A 26,225-nucleotide genomic window follows, 5' to 3' on the forward strand; every position below is an offset into this window, starting at 1 on the left:
AAAGTGACCAAAGGTACCAAGATAGGCTACTAGTTTCTGCTGAAAAAGCAGAACATCCAACAACAGTGAGCAATACGTAACTGTCTGAAAAATGCTGGTATTGTTATGATCTTAACTGCGTGTGTGCGTGTGTGCGTGCGTGCATGCGTGTGTGTGCGTACGCATCCACTCTTGTGTGCATGTGCACACAAGAGTGGATGCGTACGTGGGCTCAAGCATTATATGCATGTATTTATGACCGATATGCTAGTGTACAAATACATGTGTCTGTGTGTGTGTGTGTGTGTGTGTGTGTGTGTGTGTGTGTGTGTGTGTGTGTGTGTGTGTGTGTGTGTGTGTGTGTGTGTGTGTGTGTGTGTTGAATGGTGTAAATTATAGGCTTTTTATTTTTTGTACCTTACTACAACTACAACTGCATTACAGTGAGAAAAAAAACACTGAAACGTAGACATTCATATAAAAAGGACTGTGTGAGTCATTTCTTGATTTACCATGACCCTCATATTGTACACTTTAAGAAACACTGTACCTCCACAGCAAATTCAGATATTCAGATAAAATTCAGATATTTCTCTAAAGGCTGTGAAATATTGTTTAACTGTGTTTGAATAGTCAAAGACCTTGTTACACAGTGTGGTGTTTTATCACCATCCGTGTACTGCATAACAGGAAAAAAACTATGGTACCACATTTTAATGTAATAATTGAAATTGCCTTTTTGACATTTTAAGTCCCTCTCGCCTCGCCTCACCATTCTTACAATAAGACCATTTTCTAAGAAACCCAGTCACAAACACATACTGTACATTCTAACCACGTTACTTGAACTTCAGTCACCGTCAATACATTGTTTAGTGGGAATATATTGCTATTTACATAACTGATGGCCTGTGATTAATATGAGTCAGCTTGGGTCAGTTTGATTTGTGTTACTGGTCTAACGCATTGCATTTTTGGCCATTGTAACTCCTTTTTTAATTTGAGTATATCCATAAAAGTCTGTAGATTTCATAACTGATTGAGGACTTAGAATAGAGGAGCTTAATGGCATTCCCACCATAAAACACGTTTTTTGATCTCTCTCTTGAATGTGCATTGTGGTGATCTATTGTAGCAAACTTGATGCAGTAGATAAAATATCCTGATTCAAGACAATTTGGTGTTTTCTTCTAGTTTTTTGTTTTGTTGTGGGCTTTTTATTTATTTATTATTAAATCCACTATGTACCTTCGGGACACAGGTAACACCGGACATTCTTATCTGCAGGTCTGTCAATGTCATGTAACATGCAGAATTTACAAGTCTTGTTCGAGAAGATTTAGTCACACCAATACTGCCTTAGAAGTAGCATGGAGTATCCTGCAGATCCTTTTCTGACACAACTATCTTTCTACGTATAACCTGAATCTTCTTTCTATGCTGAAGACTCAAAGCAAATGGGCTCCTGAGCGTATCCATCTTGCCTTTTCACTTCAGTTCGCGACACTGTTTCCTTGCATTCTCCTTTGTTTTTGTCACTGTGTAAATCACTGGCTTTGGCGTTAGCATCATCGGCGACTGGAGCCATCTAAAGGCCGTCCGTTGCGCCTTAGATCCCGGGTGGCAAGATGTAGTTGGGGGCCACGTGTGGTCGGTAGAGTCCTTGGAGTTGGTGGTGAGTCCTGGTCCTCCGTGAAGCTTTCAGGACTGCCCTCACCATCTCCATCGGGTAGGCTGCCGCAGCTTGACCCTGGTGACATGGTCTCCAGGAGATCGTCCCTGGCCAAGCCTACTACTGTGTCCTGGCGTGGCCCACCCTGGGGGCTACTCTCCAGTGCCCCTACCCCAACCAACAGCCCGGTCTCCCCATCGTCTGTGTTTCCAATGTTCCTACCTCCATCCTGGTCCTCTAGGAGGTTGGAGAGGAAGCTGATGTACTTCATGGCTAGTCGCAGGATCTCGTTCTTACTCAGCTTCTTGTCCGGAGGATGGGTGGGGATGAGCTTGCGGAGCTCGGCAAACGCCCCGTTGACGTTCTGCTGCCGCCAACGCTCGCGGCTATTGGTGAAAATCCGACGCACTATCTTCGGCTGGCCGGCTAGAGGAGGAATAGAGAAGGAAAAGGGAGAGAGCAGTGTAAGGAACAGGAGACATGGCAATATGATGGGTAATAGCACAAGGAGAATTGAAGGGGGTAAGTAGCTAAATGGAAAACAGTATCACATTATGTTGAGATGAAAAGGGACAGAGAAAGGAGATGATAGGCACAAAGTCCGAATTTGTAGAAGTCGTTAGAGAAACAGAAATCGGTGTTTAATATTGGTGTTCTGCCTGGCAATCGCTACTGTATGTCATTGTCAAAGCAACTGCAGGCTTCCCTTTAAGCGCCTGATAGATGAAAGTTGCCACAGAGGTCAGATAAAGCAAGCTGCAAATTTGCTTTTGAAACACAAGCCACTGAAACATGCTGAGAAAGAAGTAGCCTACGGTTTATGGTAAAAAACGGAGGGTGATAAAATGAAACGGAGTGCCAAATAGAGGCTATATGCAAATAAGATGCAACACAAACAGCCATAGGGCTTGGCATGGCATCAGTGTTGCAGCTTATCTGAGTCTCCCCACAAGAAACGGAGTCGTTCCAAATACCACAGTATCCATATTTTGACTTAGGAGAGCATGCAGTCCATATGTGATTGTACCACCGTTTTGCAAGTAGTGAGGTACCGGTATAGTGATGATCCATCCATCACTCACCAACACCGCTGTATTCTCGGCTGTTTTCCACCGTTGGAACACACCCAGTCTATCTTAATCCTTCAGCCCACTCTGCAGTAAAACCTTGGCATGGAAGCTCCCTCTCCCCACCCCCCGCACCCCCACCCAACCCCCCACCACTCCCACCCCCATCCTCCATCATCCCTGTGCACAGCGGTGAGTGGCCAGTGATGGAAAGGATGCTTCAGAAATGCCCTATAGACCCCAAATCTGCTCGGAAATCATACGGTTTCATGGCAATGCATGCAGGTGTATATATCGTCGTTGTCGGGTGGAAACCTTGTCCAAAACCATTCGTTTTTGTCATTTAAAAAAATGAACTAAACTAGTGAAAACAGCTGATCTACAAGCGCACAACGTTGTGCGCTTGTAGATCGGCTGTTTTCACTACTTTTGTGCGACGGCCTTGTCTAATGAAGCAAGGTTTTACTTGGAGATACAAGGTTTCTGCCCGACAGTGACGATATGCTTATTTGACATTTCGGATTAGTGTCTTTCCTCTTAGGATGGAATTAATTCATGCCCATGTATGCGATAAAAAAAGGTACTCCGACCTAAAGGAGGTCAGTACTGATGACATTGTCATGTGGAATCGTAAGGGTCCATATCAGTAGGGTGGGTAGTGATGGGATGACAATGGGGATGCACGGGAGTTGGGAGGGGGGGTATTAGGAGACTGTTTTGGCAGAAGGAAGGACACAGCAGAGGTGCGTCTTACCATACTTATAAAGATCTAAAATGCGCCTACCCTCGTCGAGCTCAATCTCGTATGGCGCCGGGCGGCGCTTTACCCTGTTGCTGGGGTACATCCCGTACTGTTCCGACTCCCCTCCGAGACTGACAGACACCAACAGACAGACAGAAGATACACAGGTAAATTAGACCACATCAACTCTGTTGTCCATGCACGTTGTCTTTCAATGCATGAAACCGCCTCACACACACACGCAAGCGAACGCTCACACACACGCACGCACGCACGCACGCACGCACGCACACACACACACACACACACACACACACACACACACACACAGGCAGACACTGATGCAGACCCTGACAAACATGTATATGAATATTTGTTACTACTATCTTATAATGCTTGCAGTCTCATTGACATACACACACTGTCTCGCCTGTAAAATAAAGGGTTAGGGTACAAAAACATGTACAAAAACAAAAGGATGAAAGGTGGGAGCAGAGAACCAGAGAGAGAGAGAGAGAGAGAGAGAGAGAGAGAGAGAGAGAGAGAGAGAGAGAGAGAGAGAGAGAAAGTGGGGTGCATTCGGTGTAAAATAGGCCTAATTGTAAAAATGATTCTGATGCTCTAAGGACATTAAATCAGCCATAGTCTTTTGCGCTGTAGATTGGTTGTTTTCAATAACCCATGGCATTCCAAATCATATTCCATCGCCATCAGTACTCTTTGGGCAGCACAGGAAATAGGCTAGATTGAGCGACCTCAATTTACCGTATGAGCACAACGAGATGGATGAAATTACGCAATTTACGCATAAGATCGTTTTCCCCCCACCCCACTTTTACCTGTTGATGGCGGCGAGAGGTTGCGCCAGGTTGTAGAGCATTGCTCGGGCCGGGAGAGGGAACGCGTTGGGGCTCAGCTGGACCATTCGAGCGTCGTTCTGCGGGTCTCTGTGCGGCAGCGGCACGGGCGGTCTGCGGAGCTCCGTGATGGGCACCAAATGGCTTTCAGTTCGCTGCTGCTCTCCCGCTTTTATAGCGTCTCTCCTCGAGAGCTCGATCACTGGCACTTCCCTTTTCAGGTCAAGGGCGTCGTGAGAGGCAGTTTCCTTGGCAACGCCGTTGATGATGATGGTCCCGTTGCTGGAGTTCTGCAGAGGAACGTCATCTGTCTTCTTTAAGCCCTCCCCAGTGAGGCTCCCCGCCTCCCTCGGCTCCGCGGCGGCTTTGTATCCATTCAGTCTGGAGACACCACAGTCTTCCTGCTTTTGAGGACCGGGCTGTGCGTCGGGACTTCCAGGACACATCAGCTCCTCTGGCTGCCGTTTTTCCATCATTTTCCCCGGTCACGATTCCCTCTCTCTCCACACACACACTATCTATGCTCTGTGGGGGTTGTTTTAACGAATTAATCAAGTGTTCAATGTATCGCGTACATATATACCCCAGAAGGACGATTCATTCATTGTTTAACATTCCTGCATGTAGACTAGGCTATATGTTGTTGAGTAGGCTGCCACTCTGCCAGGCCATAATTGTAAATAAGAAAATGTGTTCTTAATATGCCTTGCCTGGTTAAAAAAGGTTACAAAAATAAAAATGAAATGAAGGTGTAATCTTTCCAAGTGTAGGCTATATGCCTATATCATATAATACCTTCACGAATACATTAACCTTACTGCATGGATAGCTACATCTTTAATTCTACATCTAATAAATTGCCGCATATATATGCTTCATATTTCACAAACAGAACAGTTATAAAGATGAATGTATAAATAGGCACCAGAACGGACACTGGTTCGCACAGGCCAAAGCCTGCATGTAGGCTACTATGGCTACTCTTTAGCTATTAATAGGCTGTTTAACCTAAATTAGCATTTTTAAATTTAAGATATAAAATTACAGTTGGTGTTTTATTTCCAAATAGCCCAGATATACGCTTGGGTTTCCCTTTCTTTTTATGAACCCACATCTAACGAAACGAAATAAAACACCGTTGTAATTTAACCTGGGGATTCAGTAATGTAAAGAATATATTGGCTTACGGGCTAACTGTCAAATTAAGCTTTTCTACGAGTGAGTTGTGCGTTAAAATAGATGGTATAAAATTCCCAACATAATTCGGTTATTACTAGCCTATACGGTTCAGCTTCAGGTGAGATTATCGACAGAAAGCCGTGCTTGTGTAAACTGCTGTGTTTCAGCGCTTGGACATATATCAAAACAGGCTTGCTTCATTTTTAAGCACCACAAAATCCATCAACAATAATTAAACCTAAAATATAATGTTGAGATGCAAGTTCATGGATGGAATTTGGACATTTCATTTGTATTTGATCGTGGCCTCTAGGCCACAGACTGGACTGGTTGGCGTTACTGTCCAACATAAAAAGGCAGGTCTTTCTCCCCATAATTACATCGCATATGAACCCAAATGAGGCTATTTAGCCAATTAATAATATGCCTACAATAATAATATTACAATCAGTTAATAAAAGACAAAATAAGTCAATGGCAAATCATAAAATTCTGGGAATTCTCCAATGTAGGGCCTTGGCATCCGTTATAGCCTATTCTTTTGCACGAATCGAACAACAATAGCAAAAAAATAAATAAAACAAATATTCTCCACATAGGCCTATTACCCTAATGATATCTAATAAGCGACCCCCCCCCCCAAAAAAGCCTCGGAGGAATCGACTGGGTAAAATAATAGTGTTCTGCACTCACCGTTATCCCGCCGTGTTGTTGATGTTACTGTGTAAGTGGAGCCATTTTGTGAGTGGGTCATCCATGAGTTTTTTTTTTTTTTTCTCCTCTCTCTCAGTGCCAGTTCTGGAGCAGTGTGTGTGTGTGTGTGTGTGTGTGTGTGTGTGTGTGTGTGTGTGTGTGTGTGTGTGTGTGTGTGTGTGTGTGTGTGTGTGTGTGTGCGCGCGTGTGCGTGTGCGTGTGCGTGTGCGTCCGCGTGCGTGTGTGTGTGTGTGTGCGTGTGCGTGTTTGTGTCACACGTGGCGTCAGCCCAGAAAAAGCTAAGGTATGGCAACATGACCGGTGTCTTGCACGCGCGCCCTGGCGCGTCATGTTGCCATACCTTATAGCAACAGGCATGATGAATTTATTTTAAGAAGTAGACCTACATTTTATTTTTTCCCCCCTGTAGCCAATTAAGGTATGGCAGCTGCCATATAGCTTTGCCATACCCAATTGACGCCTCTGCTGCAGTGCACGTTCGTGCGCGCGCGCGTGCCCGTGCAGTGGAAGTGAGGTTTGAGCAGGGTTTGAGTTATTCCTCGTTGCATCCAGTGGCTCGGCGCAGTCACTCTGTATGGGGAGCAGGAACACAGGCCGCAATGTGGCCGGCAGAGATAAGCGCGCGGCAGCGGCCTCTTCATTCCCGATAAGCCCCCTAAACCCATTATTTATGAAATGATTCATTATTATTTGGCTGTCGTGGTCGCTGCTATATGGGCCTCGTGGAGGGCAAAGCATAAAAACGATACGGAAGAAAGAAGCAAAACAGCGTGGTCCGCGAGGTAGGCTGTAGCCTACCGCGAGAGAGTAGCCTAGTGGAGGTGTTTTCATTTTTGATGGGAGAGAAAGAAAAAAAAAAGAGAGAGAAAAAAAAAGACTTAGAACAATAGCAAAGGTTAAGCTTTTGACCTATTTATATGTCTGAACAAGGTGCTCTCGCTATAATCCCATTTACCCCGAAATAAGATCATGGGCAATTTGCCAATATACCGGTATAGGCCTATAATAGGCTTCAGATAATCGATGGAAAGAATATTATAGATGAATAGATTGTTAGTCTTGTTATAATCTTCTGCAATGTCAAAACTATAATTAGGCCTGTGACAATTGTATTAATTTTTTTACCACCATCTATGTCTTGTTGTTGATCTGGCATAAATAGATAAATGCAAATAAGAATACAATAAATAAATAATGAAACCAATAAAACGGGATATCCCCTTGTATTGTTGGTATTGAGGAGCCTGGCTGTCAGTGGCGGGGGTCCCTGGGGCTGACATGGCTGGGAGAGATAAACCTGCTCCATCAGATAAGTAACGGTGGGATCAACTGTGACGCGCTGTCTGTCAGAGCACATTGAGGACACAGCCGACCGTACAGTCAGTCAGTATACTATATAGGCTACTGTAATACACTGGTTCCCAAACACTGGGCTGGGACCCATTTGTGGGTCGCGGGTCCCTTCATTTTTTGTTTCCTGCTTACATTTTGTTTTTAATTATTATTTTGTTCCAAAACATTTTCCATAAACATTCCCAAAAAAAACAACATTTTTCATGAATTATATAATTGAATGATTTTTCTAGGTGATTTCATGAATAAATAAAAGGAAAATCTAAGAAATCCCATAGATTTCGCATTGCGTTGTGAGATCTGCTATTTTCACTATGGATCCCAGGTGAATGTCTAATTTTTCTTTTGTGTCACAGGCTAAACAAAGTTGTGGGAACCACTGCTGTAGGCCTATAAAATTATGTCTGTCCTCATAATGAATTTCCAACAACTGCCGATTTGTTTACGCCGCACACATCAATTGAAACGTAGGCTACAACAACACACGTGTGACTGCATGTGAATGATAACAATTAAAATAGTCCGAGTGACAAAATGTCTGTTTTGCCTCGCAACTCTTAATTAATCTAAAAACAGGCTATTAGACGTGGCGCTGGGAAATTATTATGGCTAATGAGTCCAGCTGTGCATGGGAGGATAACGTAGGGATCACAGTGAATAACATCATTTTGGGGGGCTACATAGAGTAGTGTAATGATATGGTGTAACACCTCAACCATCTTGCTGATTGCTGAAGACCAGCTAGTCACGACCACCATCCTGTATCCCGTGGGTGTTCAACACAGATAACGAATTCAACTTAACGAACCACCTTCTTTTACATTTGCAAATGCACGTGTGCCACCAAGAGAGACAGAGAGAGTATAGGTCTAATAAAAGAGAAAAAAAACTACACGATTTCACCACATCCCATATCACAGAAATATGTTTTCTTTTATTGAAGAATAAACTTTTTTTTTTTTTTTTTTTACAAAATACATATTTTGTTTGAATATTGCCTAATTGTTTACAATCTGTGATGGAATAATACAGTTGTTTGTAAACGAAGGGTAGCCCCAGGGCAGAATATAAATGACTGAATTTGAAAAAAGCTCTAATCTGTATTTCTTCACAGAGTTGCTCAATGAAGGCCATCATTTCATCATGGAGAGAATGGGATCAATCATGTGTTTGTCATGTGATTTCCAGATGAATCTCATTTCTTTGGCCTGCATGGAGACTGGAGTCTTATAGACATCAACATGCTTCATAACTGTTCTAAAATCTAATTCTTTTGAGCTATAGCTAATGCAAAGCCAGTGGTTCTCAACAGGGGTGTCACACCAAATTCTGGGCCCTGGGAGGATTCACTGCGGGCCCCCCATAATGTTCTTCATAGGAGGGAGGGGGACGCATTATGTTGTGCTTTAACTCTTGAAAAAATAGCAGATATACAAGATCACAGCACATGTTGCGAGCTTGTAGATCAGCTATTTTTGAAAAACCGTGAACATTTGTGTAAGTCTTTGAATATTTCAAATCCTTCTAAGGGTTTTTGAAAAACCTATATGTTTCTATGTCAGTGGTGCTCAAACCTTTTCATGTGAAGACACCCCAAAATTATATGTATTTGGCCACGGACCCCCATCTCAAAACATTTAATTCCAGGGACCCCCCAGAAGCAAAATTTGAGTTACAAATGTTTGCTTAAAAAATACATATATTCAAAGATTTGCACATTTTCACAACTTAGCAGATCTTCAAGCTTGCAAGTGCCGCACTGTGAGCTTGTATATCTGCCATACTGTATCTATTTCACAATTTCAAAATAATCAAGGCCCCTCCACCTTGGGCCCTATAGTAAGTCAGTCCCACTTTCCCCCCCGTGTGACGCCCCTGGTTCTCAACCTGTCCTGAGGGGGTTGCACTTGGTCTGCAGCTAAATGATGGAGAGTAACCAAATGGAGCCTTAAAGATCTTTAACTCTTGAGAGTTAATATCTTACAGGTCCATTTGGGTTCATTTTACATTCTCAAGAGTACAAGAAGTCTACAATTAGAGAATGTAGAAGAATAGTTATTTTGATCAGCATTGGCCTGTTCTCTCCTGTAGGCCTATACCACATTAGCATGGCATTGTGGACAAAAGTTTTGGGTCTGAGAGGCAAAATCTCATCTAATGGTGGTACTTGGTTCAAATTCAGAATAAATAATAGCCTTGATGTGAAAAGGGTTGAAAACAACCGCATGAGATTGGTTAGGCCAAAATTTAAGAGCATCTTCTGATAATTTACATGTCGTGATTACCCGAGAAACATTTGCCTGGTTGGGAGGCTGCACTTACACCAAAGAATAATCTGTGAATAATAAGAAAATAAGGAATTATTACTGAAGCCCAATATTGAGATCTTTCTCACAGATTGTTAGAAGGTTTTTTTCTTTCTATCTTTTTACATCATATCTATACCTATCTATTGCATAATCAACAATAAAATCATTGATTTGTTGCTTGACTGTGAATCTTTTTAAGAGCAGTTATAAAATGTGGGATAAAAAAGGACTACTTTGGGTAAGCCAGCCCTGTTATCATATCACATAATATCCAGCTAATGCAAAATAACACCAGGGGTTGCATATGTCTAGTGTTAGTCTAGTGGCGTGTACATCAGATAGTTTTTACAGACACATACAGTGCAGTATTGTCCCATTTCGGTGCTGCAGCACCCCCGGGTGGATGGTAGAGGACCTGCACGTTGACATTTACACAAAATAATAAAGACATTTCAAGGAGTTTCATTTAGTTTTGTTGGTAATGTTCATATTGTTATGATATTTTGATTTCAGTTAGCGTTAAGACTGGATCTTAGGTCCCAATTTTTGGGTCTGGCAGGAAATTAAAAGATAAAATGTAAGATAAAAACTTTTTCTTAATCTTAATGTGTTGCAACCCTGCAATACCTTGCAACTGTATTAATGAGGTAGAAATATATACCGTAACCATGCTCTCCTAATCAGTGAGTCATGTGAACTTTCGCAAAGAGGAGATTCTTAGCCTTTTTTTTTTAATCCTGACAATGTTATTCTTCCACTGGAAATATTTAAAATCGACAGTAGTACAAGATCACTTTCAACACTTGCTATTAATCTATTGGTTGGCCTAATACTACAAGTTACAAACCTATACACAAGTCACATAGGCCAATCCTGTCTTTGGAAGTTCAAGCAAGTCACAGTGCTGTTGACAAATGAGTTTGCTTGTAGGCTACTAAACATTTCTTTGCTTGCATGTCTCTCTGATAAAATGGGAAATGGAATTTAAATATTATGAAAGCAAATTAAAAGAATGTATCTCAAAATGCCCAAATGGACTCTCTAAGTAAAATAAACACTGTGAATTTTGCTGTGTATAGCCTATACGTACGTATACATACTGACTATGCCACATCAGCCGTAGTGTAGGCTATATTCCATTACAGTGGTTCATAATAAAGTCCTATGGTTCCCAGAAACAAAAGCGCCATGGAGTTGATATGTTCCAGTCAGCGCTGATTCCGGCGGGAGGGCATGATCCGTATGAACGCAGTGCTGTCTCTGGTCAGGAGTCGGGTCACCTGGTCCAGGCTGAACCCAGCCACTGCTTCTCCATTCACCTGGAGGATCTCATCCCCCACGCCAAGAAGACCCACATAGAGACCCTCGCCAGCACCCTCCCCCACCTTATCTACATATACACCTGCAATATGAGAGAGAGAGAGAGAGAGAGAGAGAGAGAGAGAGAGAGAGAGAGAGAGAGAGAGAGAGAGAGTAAGACAGACAGACAGACAGACAGACAGACAGACAGACAGACAGACAGACATGGATGAATGGAAGTGGGGGGAGTTCATTTGGTAGAATTGGGATGAGAGTGATTGTGGATGACAATAACAACAACAACAAAAATGAGATAAAAGATATTTTTTTACCCGCACACATAAAACTGCATGATTGCCATTATCATCAATCATCAATATCTGTCTTTCACATCTTTCCTAAAATCTATCCGATAAAGAAATCTACGAGTTTTATGCATTCTCAGATAGGGATGGAGTTTGTTAATTTGTATTGATAATGAGCACCTTTATCGATCCTGCTTATTGAGCCAGGCTTTTATTGAGACCACTATTGAGTGTTTTCTAATATTTTGTGGATGACAAATTCTGAACATAACTGGTATCTTCTTTATTGGCCAGTTGTTGTGACTGTGAGTTTGTGGCTGACCACCATCTATGTAGATGACAACTGACAAAAGTAACACATATTTTCATTAAATATCATCAAAACAATCATTCATTAGTGTGCAATAAGTGTTAAATGGCTTTATATTATGAATAGTACTGTAATAATTTGTTTATCGCCTCTTGTCTTGTTTGTTTAAACATGACATCATGGACCGCATCTACCCAGTATCAACAATTTGATATATATGTCACAGTTAGTTTGAGATTAAGTTAGATTGAGAACAGGAGCGCTCGTCGGGCGGCGCGGGGCGGAGCAAGCGGTCGCTTTGATCCACAACAACGACAACGAGACAATTAGAGTTAGGGTTAGGTTTAGGCATAGTTTTACTGAGGTTAAGGTTAGGGTTAGGGTTAGGGTTAGGCATAGTAAGCTAATGGCTAAACACAGATGAGATAGGCTAGTAGATAAACAAAGAGTCGTTGCAGACCAGTGATGTCACAGGCTACACAAGTGAATGGCTGTTGTCACCATCGTGTGGTCATCACGCAGAATTACACAGGTGTGTTGATAAGTAACAATCAAAGTGAATTGATCCAGTGGGGGTGTGTGGTGAACTACAAAACGAGCGCACTTACCCCAATCTAACTGAGTTACCCAAACTAACTGTAACATATACATACACACACACACACACACACACACACACACACACACACACACACACACACACACACACACACACACACACACACACACACACACACACACAATGGGCAATGATGATATACTGTACACATTATTCAAACTAATACTTTGACTCTCTGTAATCCGACCAGTCTTACCAGTGTCTGGTCGACCTTTGCCCCGTGAGATGACAAAGCCAAAGGGTCCGTTTGGAGGCCTGGTGAGCTCCAGCAGGAGGGTTCCGTCAGGGAAAGCCTGGCTCACCCTGCCTACGGGACGCACCACCCTGGGGGGAAGCACCGCCTCGTCCATCTGAGGACTGTCTGAGCTGTGGAGATGGATGGAGGTCACTTCATTATTCTGAGAAGTACCAGATGATAGTCGTCGTTGTCGGGTGGAAACCTTGCATGTACAAAACCGTTCGTTTTGTATTTATCATTTTATGAAACGATTTAAACTAGTGAAAATAGCCGATCTACAAGCACACAACGCCTCGCGGTGTGACAGTGCGATAGTTTTGTGCGACAGTCTTGTATGATGAGGTAGGGCTTTACTTTTCGAAACTTTTGAAACTTGGAGATACAAGGTTTCTGCCTGACAGTGACATAAATAGCACCTGATGAAGCCAACACGGCAAAACCCACCGTGCAAAATAAAAGATGAAGGATTAACTGAGTCCTGTCCATCATCTTTGGAATGTGCAGTCCCTTCCTGAGAGAAGCAGTGGGAGTTTATTTTTTTGTCTTCTTACACATTATCTTACCTACCAGCACCTCCTGTGTGTGTGTGTGTGTGTGTGTGTGTGTGTGTGTGTGTGTGTGTGTGTGTGTGTGTGTGTGTGTGTGTGTGTAATTAAAATCTCATCACTGGCAGTATTAGAGACAATGCTGTACTCACTGAGTAACACCACCTCCCTCTCTCACAAGCACACATGCACACACGCACACACGCACTCTCTCTCACACACGCACGCACGCACGCCCGCACACCCGCACGCACGCACGCACACGCACATACACGTGGCTGTTGTACCTGGGTGCCAGACCATATGGTAGTTGCACTTCTCCCAGAATGGTTGAACGTTCTGTTCTTCTCTCTAGACTCTGCACAGAAGAGGCTTTGCGCAGCTGGGCCAGAGGGAACACCTAGTGGCAGATAACAGGTATTGCAGCAAACTGATATTGGCAGAATTTCCTGTCAAACCTCTGGCAACATCCACCGCTCCAAATCTAAGGATTATATTTGATACCACATGCAATATGCTGACTCTGATTGGCTGGATCGGCTAGTGGTTTACGTCTGTTGCATGCACTGTTGGAGTTGCCAAGGAGACTACAAGAGGGATGGAAAACTGAACAATTTATATCATTCAGTAATTGTTTTCATCACAGTTGCCACAAGACTATGAGTCAAAATAATTTGTACAATCTAAAGTGACGTAAACTTTCCAAAACATCTCAAATTAAATTTTCCTTTCTTTTAGCCAAGTCCTTTTTGTTGTTTAAATGCAAGGAAAGTATTCATTGACACAACAATACAGCAGATCAGAACAAAACGCTCCACCAGAGAACATCATATTCCACTGATCTCTCACCGTGTGCAGGGTCTGTAGCGAGGGTCTCCTCGGTATACGGATGCTTGGATTTGGTCTTCGTGTTGGACTAGCCGAGCTGGCTCGGGGGGCCATGGGAATACTGAGCTGTTCCATGCTGCTGGAGCGAGCGCTCTTCACCAGTCGACCAACACTGTTCAGGCCGATGGACGAGAAAAAGCGACGCAGGGACAGCTTGGGCCGACCGTCACGCTCTGCCATTATCTTTCTATAGAAGTGAGGATATGTACAATCTCTTAATTTAATGAATGAATGAATCATGTGTTTGTGTGTGTGAGTAATGTGGACACCTTCAAACAACCTGCATATATTATGCAGGTTGTTTGAAGGTGTCCACATTACCCAGGGTACACAGAAGGGTTGAGGGTCCAATTCACTCAATTGAAAATATAAATGTAAAATGTAAAATGCAAATCTGAAACATTTCCATCTCTAGCTCCAGCTTCAACAAGCCTTTTATTTATTTGTGCCTGAAGAGGGCAGCATTACCTCATATTCGCTAATAAAGCCTATTGAATGTACAGTATGCCAGGGTTTCAACCTGTCAATGATACACTCAAATAGTTAAAGGGGGGGGGGGGGAGATTGCTTTGGAAAGTTTGGATGTTTTCTTATTTATTTTTATTTGCGCCTAATGTATTTCATTGTTGTCTTTATTAAGAAGTTAGGAGAAAGTCTTCAGGTTGATAGAATTTAGGTCAGTAGAGGCCTTGTTCGGCAAACAGTAGGTAACCAGGTGGCCCATAGTTCAGGAGCCTATCTCCTATTTCCTTAGCATGAGGCAGATTGATGTGCACCCCCTGGACATGACACTAGTATGTCACAGGGACTTATCCCCAATCCAACACTTGATGCTGAGTGCCAAGCAAAGAGGTACTGCGTACCAGTTTTATAGTCTTTGGTATATGACTCAACGGGGGATTGAACCCTAACATCCCAGTCTCATGATCCGGGCATGATACTTAATAATTCATGGTTGGGGCAACAGTATGAGCACTGTTATAACTCACCGTGACCCATCAGAGTTCACCTCCCAGTGGACCTCAGCCTTCAGATGCTCTGATCTCAGCAGCTCCGCTCGAAGGTCCTCAGGCCGAGACAGAGCCAGTGCACGCTGTCCAAAGTCACTCAATATCAAACCTGCAGAGTTGAGAATCTTCTATATTATTAGTGTATAGTGGGGGGTGGGGTCTGGACAATACACAACACTTATTGGTATTTGTCTGCGGCTCCGTCCAGCCTTAATGACATCTCACCTGTTCCATTTGGAGTGGCATCCCAGAGTTCTGCAGATGGCAAAGCAGGGGTGAGCCTGGCTTGGGAGTACCTCAGGGTGGAGGGCCTGATACAGGGCACCAGACTAGTTGTCGTGGGGGTCCCCTGGGACGAAGCCTTAGAGACCTCTCCTTTTTGCCCCTGAGACTCCATGAGAGTCGAATATTGGTTGCTTCCCTCGGAACGGTTCTTTGAGCTCGACTTCAGGGCTGACTTTATGGGTAGCAGAGGGGTTGGAGATGACTTGAGCCCCCCCAACGAATGGGGTTCCACAGCGATGGGGCTCCCGGGAGCAAAGGAAACAGCCCTCCTCTTGCTGGCCCTGGATCTGGGATTGGAGTTGCGTCGCGCCCATGAGGGACCATATGGACCGTGAGCAGAATCCTGACTACTCTCTCCCTTTCGGCTCCTTCTCCTCAGTTTCCCAAACTCTGAGTTCCTCCATCCCGAGCCACTGTCTTTACTTTCCCCCAAAACAAAAGCCCCTGCAAATGTGACTGTTAGAGGAGCTTTGGGGCGAGTGCTTGCCTCTGATTTGCTCGGGGACCCACAACGCAGAGCCGTCTTCCCCCGCGTTTCCTCAGCCTTGCCGAGCTGCTTAGGCTCGGCGCTCTGTGCTTCTGATGGCGGCGATGGAGGCTCCCTTACTACGGAGCCACACGCCTCGCATTTCTTCACCAACACTATCACCTCCTTTATCACTGTGGTAACTTCTTGCCTCAGTGCAGGAGGCATGGAGACACTCCTTTGGCTCCTGCCTCTGTCTGAACCACTATCACTACAGTCAGGATTGTTTTCGTCCGTACTCTTGGTCTTGGGTGCCCCAGGCCTCCCGCGATCTCTCAGCCTGTCCAGGTATCGAGACTCAGCTTCTTTCTCTGACTCGTCCTCAAAGCGTACCCGTGTGGGGGAGCAGCTGGGTCTTCGGGACGGGCCTCCCAGGTCTGCTGGCGAAGAGTCTGTTTCAAGTGGAGCTGTTAGCTGAGCTGTGGTCTGCTGTTGCGGTGCTGGAGTGGCAGGTCCAATTGATTGACTCTTACTGCAGGAGGGACAGATAAATGTATGCAATTCAGTTTACAGTTGTAAATTAAAACAGATTTGGTCCATATAGACCAGATCAGAATTGAACAATTGCATAGAGCATGTATTTTCGAGTTGAATATCTATGGATATTTACACAATATAAAATAAAGAGTCCGGAACATTAAAGCTGCACTATGTAACTTTCCTCATCTTCCCCGGATTTGAACCCAGTGTCCTGCGCTGACATTGTGCTGACATTTTTAAATAGAGTGCGCAAAACTGCGCATGCTTGCTCTGCAAGGCAGCTTGACAGCGTGTTGTGGGTTTGAGTCCCCATGCCGACAGCCTTGCTGCATGTCACTCCGAATCACTCTCCCCCATTTCCTGTCAGACGTCTATTCCTATCAATAAAAAAAAATACAACCACCCCAACTATATAAATTATATTGTATTAACATAATCTACCATACAGATTGGACAAAATTAAAATGTATTCATTAAAAAAGGTTACCTAAATTAGTTGTCTAATTTGCCAACCTAAAATAAAAAATAACATATTTCTACACTTTATAACAAATATCATAAGTGTCCTGTTAAAAATAAGTTTAATGAATGATACAGCTCCAATGCGATACTGCTGGCGTAATCTACCCGGAAATACATTTTTGGTTGTGGTAATTTTGTCTATAAGTGGGTTTGAAATGTTGTAATAATAAGTGATTCTGGCTGTTCTGTTAAACTTAAACCAAGCCATAGGTGCATATACAGTACCATTGTATAAAAAGGTTTTGACTAAAACCATCTTACAAGCTAAAATGGTTTGGAACTACAGCTACATCTCGATCATCAGCCAGTAGGCTTACAGTATGTGTGTGCAGATTTCAGAATTATTATTATTTTGTTTGGCAAGACCGTAAAAGAGTGAAGACATTATTCAAGCAATGTAAGCAGCTAATGAAACAAAGCAACACACACAATTACCTCTCTTGTGCAATTATGAACGCATGATCCATTTGTATTCCTAATACTCGTGTTGTGTGTGAATGCCTCGCTCTGACATAAGAGGGGGTTTTAGAAACAAAAAATAACCATAACACAGAAACCATGTGACGTAAACATGATTACATAAGTAGAATGACAGTAAACATCTCCATGGAATATGTGTTGCATGTTTGCAATTATGAACCACCCTTATAGCTCTGAGGCAATAATTCGTCTCAAGTTATGTAACATTGACTTTGCCAAACTAAAATACCAACAGCAATAACAAAAGGAACTGGGAAGACAGATGAAGAAGAGAAAACGACTGTACCAAAGAGATTTAAAGGACCTACACCATGAATTTTCACTTTTTCTATTTTAAAACTGGCACCTTCTATCCTCACAAAGTCCTATTTCTGACCATTGTGTCTTTCTCTGTTTTTGGGAAGGCAGAGTTGAAAAGCTTTCCACGGGTTCTCAGAACAGTGCTGTTCTGAGAGTTGATCCGTGTGACGTCACACGGATTCCCCCCCCCCCCGCCCTTCGGGTAAAAACCAGAGCTACTGTTGTAAACCCAGCCCCTCATTTGTTTCTAATTTGCTTAGCCTCCACCTCCATCTGCAGCTGGCTTACTGTTCTGGGGCTGCTCACTCAGTGCTCTCTCACTCTGCCTCCCTGTATAGTAGGCCTAGACAGAGTCATTTCCTTCTTTTAGTCTATCAACATTTTTGCTATCAACATGTCCAAGGAGAAGTCTAACGTTCCTGGATTGCACTATAAATGTGACGTTATAGACTGCGAGGACCCAAGCTTCGTCCCTTCTAACAAGGAAACAAAAGACTATTTTTAATGTGAAGAAAACCCTACCATTTAATTTTGGACAGTTACGAAACCCTAGCCCAGATCAAACTTGGCTTTGCCTTTCCCACAAACCACAAACCAGCCCCGGCCCGGAGCTCAGCTCGCCGCGGTGGCCGGGTGGGTGCTCGCCGCGGGGCGAGCTCAGCTCGCCGCGGTGGCCGGGTGGGTGCTCGCCACGGAGCTCGCCGCGGTGGGTGCTCGCCGCGGAGCGAGCTCAGTCACCATGAGGGCGATTCTTGCAAAACACATTTTTGGACACTGCTCCTAAAATTTTTGCCCTAAAATCACGCAAATCGGTACACAGTATGTCTACACTCATGTCATCAACATGGATCTGTCCCATATAGCGCCACCTTCAGGCCGATTTTTTAAAACACATTTTTGGACACTACTCCTACAGATTTTGCCCTAAAATCACGCAAATCGCTACACAGTATGTCTACACTCATGTCATCAACATGGATCTGTCCCATATAGCGCCACCATCAGGCCGATTTTTTAAAACACATTTTTGGACACTGCTCCTACAGATTTTGCCCTAAAATCACGCAAATCGGTACACAGTATGTCTACACTCATGTCATCAACATGGATCTGTCCCATATAGCGCCACCATCAGGCCGATTTTTTCAAACACATTTTTGGACACTGCTCCTACACATTTTGGCCTAAAATCTCGCAAATCGGTACACAGTATGTCTACACTCATGTCATCAACATGGATCTGTCCCATATAGCGCCACCATCAGGCCGATTTTTTCAAACACATTTTTGGACACTGCTCCTACAGATTTTGCCCTAAAATCACGCAAATCGGTACACAGTATGTCTACACTTATCTCATCAACATGGATCTGTCCCATCTAGCGCCACCATCAGGACGATTTTGGAAAAACACATTTTGGCCTATTTGGGAGTCTTACTGGTACTGTATACTAGTCCTTGCCCGTGCAGAATTATGTGCAGTTTGGGTTATGGGGTGTGCACAGTATGAGGAATTGAATGCAGGAGTCTCAGAAGTAATGATGGAGAACCCAGACATATCAGTGATGTCATCTCCAAATTTGGGCACTGTTTCAGCATGCGGCAGTTACCATGGCGGCGGTATCAGTGATCTCCAAATTTCATTCATAAACCCAGACATTTAGGAGTGTTTCTGAACAGTAATCTCAGTTTTAGTACACATTAGTATCAGTAAGGTTGTACAATCCTATTTTTCAGCTGACCTAGAAAAAGGCATCCATGTGTTTATTTCTTCCTGTCCCCATTATTGCCTCTCCCTACTCTTATAGTTCAATTCTCTCCTCTGGTGGGAACACTATACAGCAGGTAGGGTTAGGGGGAATAATATCAATTTGGGGGGTCCTTGACATGAAAATGTTTGAGAACCACTGATATAGCTAACTTACGCGTTGCATCTCTGATCCGATTGTGATCTTCTGGTTGGGCGATCACCCTTGATATGATTGGAACGGGCCTTGAGTCGAGCTCGTTCCAGAAGACGTTTGGCTTGCTCATGTCTTGGACTCAGAGGAAGCTCATCGGTGATTCCAATGAGCGATCTGTAGGAGGACAGAGAATGAGTGAGAGAGGTGCAGAAACAGAGAAGAGTCGAGAGACAAAGAGATAAACTAAACTGAACTAAAAGAAAGAGACTGAGACAGGAACATTGGGAAATTAAAGGAGTAGTTCACCCCCAAAATGACTTTTTTTCTATTGATTAGTCACGCCATGGAGACTTGAGTTCAATCATATTTCTTTGTATTTGTCGCCTTCCTAAGACAAAAAAAGAAATATTATTGGGGCCTTGCATTTAGGTCCCCATCCAGGGCCATTCATTTGGGTCCCCAACCAGAATGGGGGTAAATTTACAACCAGTAAGACTCCCTAATCGGGAGATAAGCGACCGTAGGTGGCTTATCTCCACAAATAGGGCAAAAATTTGTTTTTCCCAAATCTTCCTGATCCATGTTGATGACATGAGTGTAGACATGCTGTGTAGTGATATTCGTGATTTTAGGGCAAAAACTGTAGGAGCAGTGTCCAAACATGTGTTTTAAAATCGGCCTGAAGGTGGCGCTAGAATAGGGCCATGTGAGAAATGAGGGGTGGGGTCTCCGCGTTGCCTTGGCGGACGAATAGGTACCGGCCCCGGCTCTCCCGGACGCTCCTAGCCCGAGTTACGGCATTTTATGTGCGCTGCAGTGGCAGGGGGTCCTCCACTGGGGGCGCCACCACTTTTGCATCCGTTCTGGAGCACCAGGAGTCGGTGCCTGGGGGTCCCTGGGGCTCCGGGGGTCCTTGGAGGTTGTAGTTTGGCAGGCAAGGAGTGTGTGTGTAAAATCTGGCATGGATCGGGTCAACGGGTGCGGAGATATAAGCAGGGAAAAAGTGTGACGTGTGAGCACATTTGGTCATTTTTTACATCTGGGGGTGCCCCAGGGACCTGGGGGTCCCTGGGGCTCCGGGGGTCCTTGGAGGTTGTAGTTTGGCAGTCAAGGAGTGTGTGTGCAAAATTTGGCATGGATGGGGGCAACGGTTGTGGAGATATGAGCAGGGCAAAAGTGTGACGGACTGACGGACAGACAGCCCGTGGAGGTTTTGGTAGTAAATGCGACCTACGGTCGCAATAATATATATATTTTCTTTGTCTTAGGAATGCGACAAATACAAAAAAGAATTATTGAGTCTCCATGGGGTGACTAATCAATTAAAAAAAAAGTCATTTTGTGGGTGAACTACTCCTTTAAGTCTAAGAATAATGAACATTTCTGTAGAAGCAATGTTTATACAATTTAGTTTAATTGCAGGGCAACACTGTGTTTCTTAATACAATTATATTACAATAGAGTGAGAAATCCAAATAAGAATCAAGAGTCAAATTGAGCTCATTTTCTATCCCATTAATTGGACTATGAATGAAAGTCTTCAAAAGCAGATCATTTATCCTGCCTGCACACACAGTAAAATCCTCATGTTAATTTATCCATTTGTAACATCTTCTTAAGCCACATTATGTAATATATCAGATAGACTGGGGCGTGGCAGCACAGAGGAACCTCATCCATCCATCCTTACATCCAGCTAAGCTGCTCTGCATTGTGCCTCACTCACTGCACTCATCTTTATCCCCTGGCCCAGTGATAAAGATAGCATGATACTCTAGCCATGAGGATTATCCTTGTAATGGACTGTGTGTGACTCATTCTCTCCTGCATGTGTGTCAGGAGTAGAACATGTTGTGTTCCCATGAATTACAGTCTGTAATGTCAATGTTTTATCCCAACACGGTGGAAGAGTTGTGACAATACAAGTCAGTCATGTTCCCTTGTACTGTTTATTCATGAGAATGACACCAGATGGAAAATACAATGTCCTCTAGATTGATTAACACACTTGGTGAAGTGTCATAACCGTGGACAAACAGTTTAGAAGCAGGTGGTCAAGTGCAACATTGTCACAGGTTCATTGTGAGAGTGAGAGAGTGACCGACCCATGATTTTTGGGGTCATACTATGATTTCAAAATAAGGGCAGTGGAAAATGTTGGCCTAGTGCTTTCCAACTGAAAAACAAATACCTGTACTCTAAACTGCACAAGCAAGTGCAATGAGAGTCTAATTAAAGAGATATATTGATTGAAGTGATATAAGTATAGTATGGGGCCTGCACATATCCGTAACCACAAAAAATATAATTCATTTGTAATGTTTCAATACAAATATTGGCCAAAAGTATTATTAGAATTTTTATTTTGGACACTAAAAATATGTTTTCTTCCATAAAGAGGATTCTAAAAATGAAATAATAATTGTTCACTGTATTCACTAACAGAACTGTGTGTTTACTTACCTTGGACATTGTTCAAGCTCTTGAGGAGGGATTGATGAGTCTGAGTCAAAGAACTCTTGGACACCTGGAAGTGGCAGGAAACAGAAGAAGGAAAATATATATACGTATATACCACTAACCATTCTGTTTTATAAATTTTAAATTCAATGATAGAAAACACAATATTCAAAGGTATGGTTTGTTTGGTCTCAAACTATTACATAATATAATCACAAAGTCATCACATGATGTCATTCACAACGTTTATTTTTTGTGACTGTTGAATTGTCTCTCCCTGCCCATTGGGAATACATTGGAAAGAGGGATACAAAGATAAAGCCCCTGTGAACGTGTGCAGTCATCTGGTATAAAACTATGAGCACATGTAAAATACTTAAATGTGGATGTGACAGATTGGACGTGAATTTAAAAGATCAGCAGTTCATGCCGCCATGAACAGAGACATTCCAGTCTTTAATATTTGAATACTGGAGGACATAAATGCGAAGCTCCCTAGATTTTAGCTTTCACGTTTAAATTAAGAAAACAAATTTCAACAAATATGAAATAATGCGAAATGGTGCAATCCCTGCACTGCCAGCACAGTGGCTTGACACAGTGTGATCTAGTACATGTAGCCTACATGAAGGTATTAAGGTGATTGAGTCGTAGTATGAACACGAAGATTTCCATAAGCCTTCATAACATCACTTGCTGCCTCCATAGGTTATTCCACCCTGACTGACCCTCGACTTCTACAGTATGTCCATCAAACCCAAAGGAGTTATGCAACCAATTGCAGGAACATGGAGTCAGATATCATAGAGCCATTCCTGTCTGTTGATCACCATGGATCTACTATATGATCATTTTCCTATTTCTGGCATACACTCCATCTGACGCTATAGCACACATGCAGTATACACGTGCACCCCTACGTACACACACACACACACACACACACACACACACACACACACACACACACACACACACACACACACACACACTGTACATTAGTATGTTACAGGCACATAGTACACAGTTATGTCCTCCTAAAGTGTTAATTTGTGCATTTGTAACCTTACGCAGTCCGTTTGGTTACATTTGTATACTCTCTCAGAATGCTGAGGATTTTACTGTGTAAACAAGTAGCAAGTAAACATGTACTGCATGACCTTATCTGCCTCCGTGCACATGAACACATCGTCATAGACACACAGTGAAAAAGCAGAGGCCCTCCTCCAGAGTTCAGGCTGCTAATAATAGCAACATGGCTGTGCACATCTGTTCATGTGTTCATCAGAACATCTGTTCATCTCAGTGAGTGAGTCAGCTTCTGAACAACACATGTGCCATCGCAGTTTATGCTTGAACGGACAAAGGCTTGCATGTGGGCAATTCAGACAACCACTACAGTTGGCAATCACTACTGTACATTGCATAAACATTTTTATGGCAATATGTGCATTTTGTGGGGAAATACAAATACATCCCCCAAAGCGCCATCTTTTATCTCTGATTCTGTGTGATTGTAAAACTCACCACTGAATAAAGGAATGTGAATGCAATATAGCAGCAAGCCTGTGGCCTTGGCAAATCATAATTTTGTAAGATATAACAACAATCTAAAGCAAAATCAAGCAGGCTTAATTAGGCCTTTATTGTTACTTTGTGTTCCAGCAGGCCTATTAGCTAAATGGCACTGGAAAAAAGCTTTCAGACAGTTTTCACCCTAAGCTGACAAAAAACAGATTCTTGTTTTAATTTATGCACAACTTCTAAGGTCAGCACAACAGTACATTAAACAGTTTCATTTATGATTCACAATAATGTGCACATCTCCTCAGTTAACCTGGAAAATGTATATGATGTCCCCAAACCAAACGTACCTTTACAATCCACTTTGCATGCCTCATCACTATAATGATTAGAGCTCTCCGCTCCACTCTGCTCTCCCTCCTCTCTGCTGCTGTGTTGCTGTCTTTCCTTAGGCCTCCTACAGACCCTTTGTCTTGTCTCTGCTTTCTCGTCGTTGGACAAGGTGCCACTTTGTGTGGACTCGCTGTCCATGCCGTCCACCCTCAACGGGCCCTTCACTGGCTGGGATGGCTCTGCCTCCTTCTGTTCATACCTGTCCAGGTAACACTCAAGACTGTCTGAGTGTTTGAATTCTGACGGGACCTCGCCATCGTCCACCTCTGTTTGGCTGGGTTTCCTCTGAGGCTCTGCGACCGCAGCCGTCTGTGTGTAGTCCCTCAAAGGCAACGAGGAGGAGGGTATGCCATTCAGAAGCAGAGTCTCTGGACGGGCGACTCTCCAGAAGCCCTTCGGTGGTGCCCAGCGCCTGGTGGTTGACGAAGAAGACGTCGAGGTGGACGAAGAGGTGCTGGTGGTGGAGGCGAGGGTCGAGGAGGAGGTGGGGGCAGGTGTAAGTGGTGCAGGAGAGGGCGGGGCATCCTTGCCACTGCTTGAATTGTCAGTCAGGTTCTCCAGGCTGGCCCCTTCCCCTAGCCCCCGAGGCTGCTCTGACAGTACAGAGATCTGGCCTCCTCCTCTATCCAACATCTCTGCTCCTCTTCCCGTCACCACCTGCCTACCCGGCTCCCCCGGTGCCTCCGGCGGGGGGCTGTGGATCTCCAGCTTCACTTGCACCTCCACCTCCTCCTCTTCCTCGCTGCTGCTTGACTTGCTCAAAGGGCTGCTTCGCCAAGTCGGGGCAAACAAGGACACGTTCCCCTTGCATTGGGCTCTCTCTCTGGGCAGGACTAAAGACGTGGCACGGCCAGCTGGGTCAAACACTGGGACCACTGAGTCTAACTTGTCTCTTTCTCTCTCTCTTTCCCGCCCCCTTTGTCTCCTCTGGCTGAGTGTCTTCACCTTGGTTTGCAGGGCATGCACAGCTGAGCTGGTGGGAGGAGGTCCCGGGGAGCATGAGAGAGGGGAGCCGGGGGCAGACAGGAGGCTCCAGTTGACAGTGTTCCCAGAGGTCGGAGGTGAATGGCTGGGGATTGATTGATCTTCCACCTCCAACTCTTCCTCCATTGGCTGACCAGGAACAGAGCAGCGACTTGGATGGATCCTATAAACAATTAAGTGTTAGAATTTTCATAAATCACCATATAACCATATAATTAATTACTACAATTACAAAACGCTAAAACATTTCACCTATAGGAAAGCACAAACATGTATGATGTAGGCCTATGATGACAAATGTAGATTCAGTCACTCAGCCTTGATTACAGCACACCACACAAGATAATCCATTGGAATGAATATAAGCAACTGCTGTCTCACACTGCATGCTGAACCCATAAATATAGCTGTTTATCTGAGTGAGACTAAGAATATAAGATGTATTTATTGTTCAAAAATTGTTCAACAATCTAAGAAAACTTTACTGTTAAACTTCTGTAAATTTCCCATCAATTAGCCTAAACCTTCAAAGCAGAGATATACAGTATGCTGCTCTAGATAGCCAATAACAGACCATGTAAGATAAATAGCAAGTAGGATATTATGCGATTTAGGCTATTCGTCCCCGGTAAAAAAATAAAAAAAAAAAAAAAGAAGAAAAGAAAAAAGGGAAAAGAAGAAGAAGAAGAAAAAAACAAAACAATATTGGCCTAATCTACCGTTTAGCAATGGTCCTAGGCTACTCGAAAATACAAACATGCATACAAATATTGACTTTTAGCCTACCCAAACAATATTGTTCAGATGATATTATCCTTTACCAGTTACCATCCAGAGTTGATTATCGTGAAGAGGCGAGAGATGCAGAAGTTGTAGCGCGGTGATAATCCATTAAAACCTGCTGCGCTTTACAAAGGCTTTGTACATTTTTGTGCGCATCCTCAACCGCAATAATATGAAGCAACTTTCCCCTATATAAATTAAAATTAAATTAAAATCTCGCCTGTCATCCATTGGCAACTCTTTTATATCCAGATTTTATAGGCTGCGTTGACTGCACGCCACGGCTCCTGTCAGAGTCCATGATGCAGTGTAAAACGAACCGCCAGTCCTTCAATCATGATTGGTCCCCGGTAATCCCCTGAGAATCAGGGATTAGACAAAAAATGGAAATACTAAAATGCGTGCTTTTTAATTTCGTCCTTGGAAACTCACAGCTGATTGAAGCTCCCTGTTTTAGGCAACAAGCCTGAGCTGTCGATAGACTCCTCCAATCAATAA

At 43.6% G+C, this 26,225-nt stretch overlaps 2 protein-coding genes across 2 annotated transcripts; both read right to left on the reverse strand.

Annotated features, from left to right (window-relative positions):
• Positions 1 to 303: 303 nt before the first annotated feature.
• Positions 304 to 4,824, reverse strand: LOC308284581 (T-cell acute lymphocytic leukemia protein 1-like). Its single transcript, XM_080725243.1, has 3 exons — positions 4,300 to 4,824; positions 3,503 to 3,591; positions 304 to 2,077 (listed from the first exon to the last, which is right to left on the reverse strand). Exons 1-3 carry the CDS (start codon positions 4,791 to 4,793, stop codon positions 1,548 to 1,550), a joined length of 1,113 nt encoding a protein of 370 aa, XP_080581369.1. The 5' UTR covers positions 4,794 to 4,824; the 3' UTR covers positions 304 to 1,547.
• A 5,189-nt stretch (positions 4,825 to 10,013) lies between these two features.
• Positions 10,014 to 26,017, reverse strand: LOC308285659 (uncharacterized protein). Its single transcript, XM_080726492.1, has 10 exons — positions 25,731 to 26,017; positions 23,918 to 25,107; positions 22,047 to 22,110; positions 19,605 to 19,757; positions 15,312 to 16,369; positions 15,066 to 15,195; positions 14,038 to 14,263; positions 13,476 to 13,588; positions 12,602 to 12,771; positions 10,014 to 11,274 (listed from the first exon to the last, which is right to left on the reverse strand). Exons 2-10 carry the CDS (start codon positions 25,068 to 25,070, stop codon positions 11,081 to 11,083), a joined length of 3,261 nt encoding a protein of 1,086 aa, XP_080582618.1. The 5' UTR covers positions 25,071 to 25,107; positions 25,731 to 26,017; the 3' UTR covers positions 10,014 to 11,080.
• Between the last annotated feature and the right edge of the window lie 208 nt (positions 26,018 to 26,225).

The sequence above is a fragment of the Nannobrachium achirus genome, assembly GCF_963921795.1.
Source record: "Nannobrachium achirus genome assembly, chromosome: 5".
In the NCBI taxonomy this organism is placed as follows: Eukaryota; Metazoa; Chordata; class Actinopteri; order Myctophiformes; family Myctophidae; genus Nannobrachium; species Nannobrachium achirus.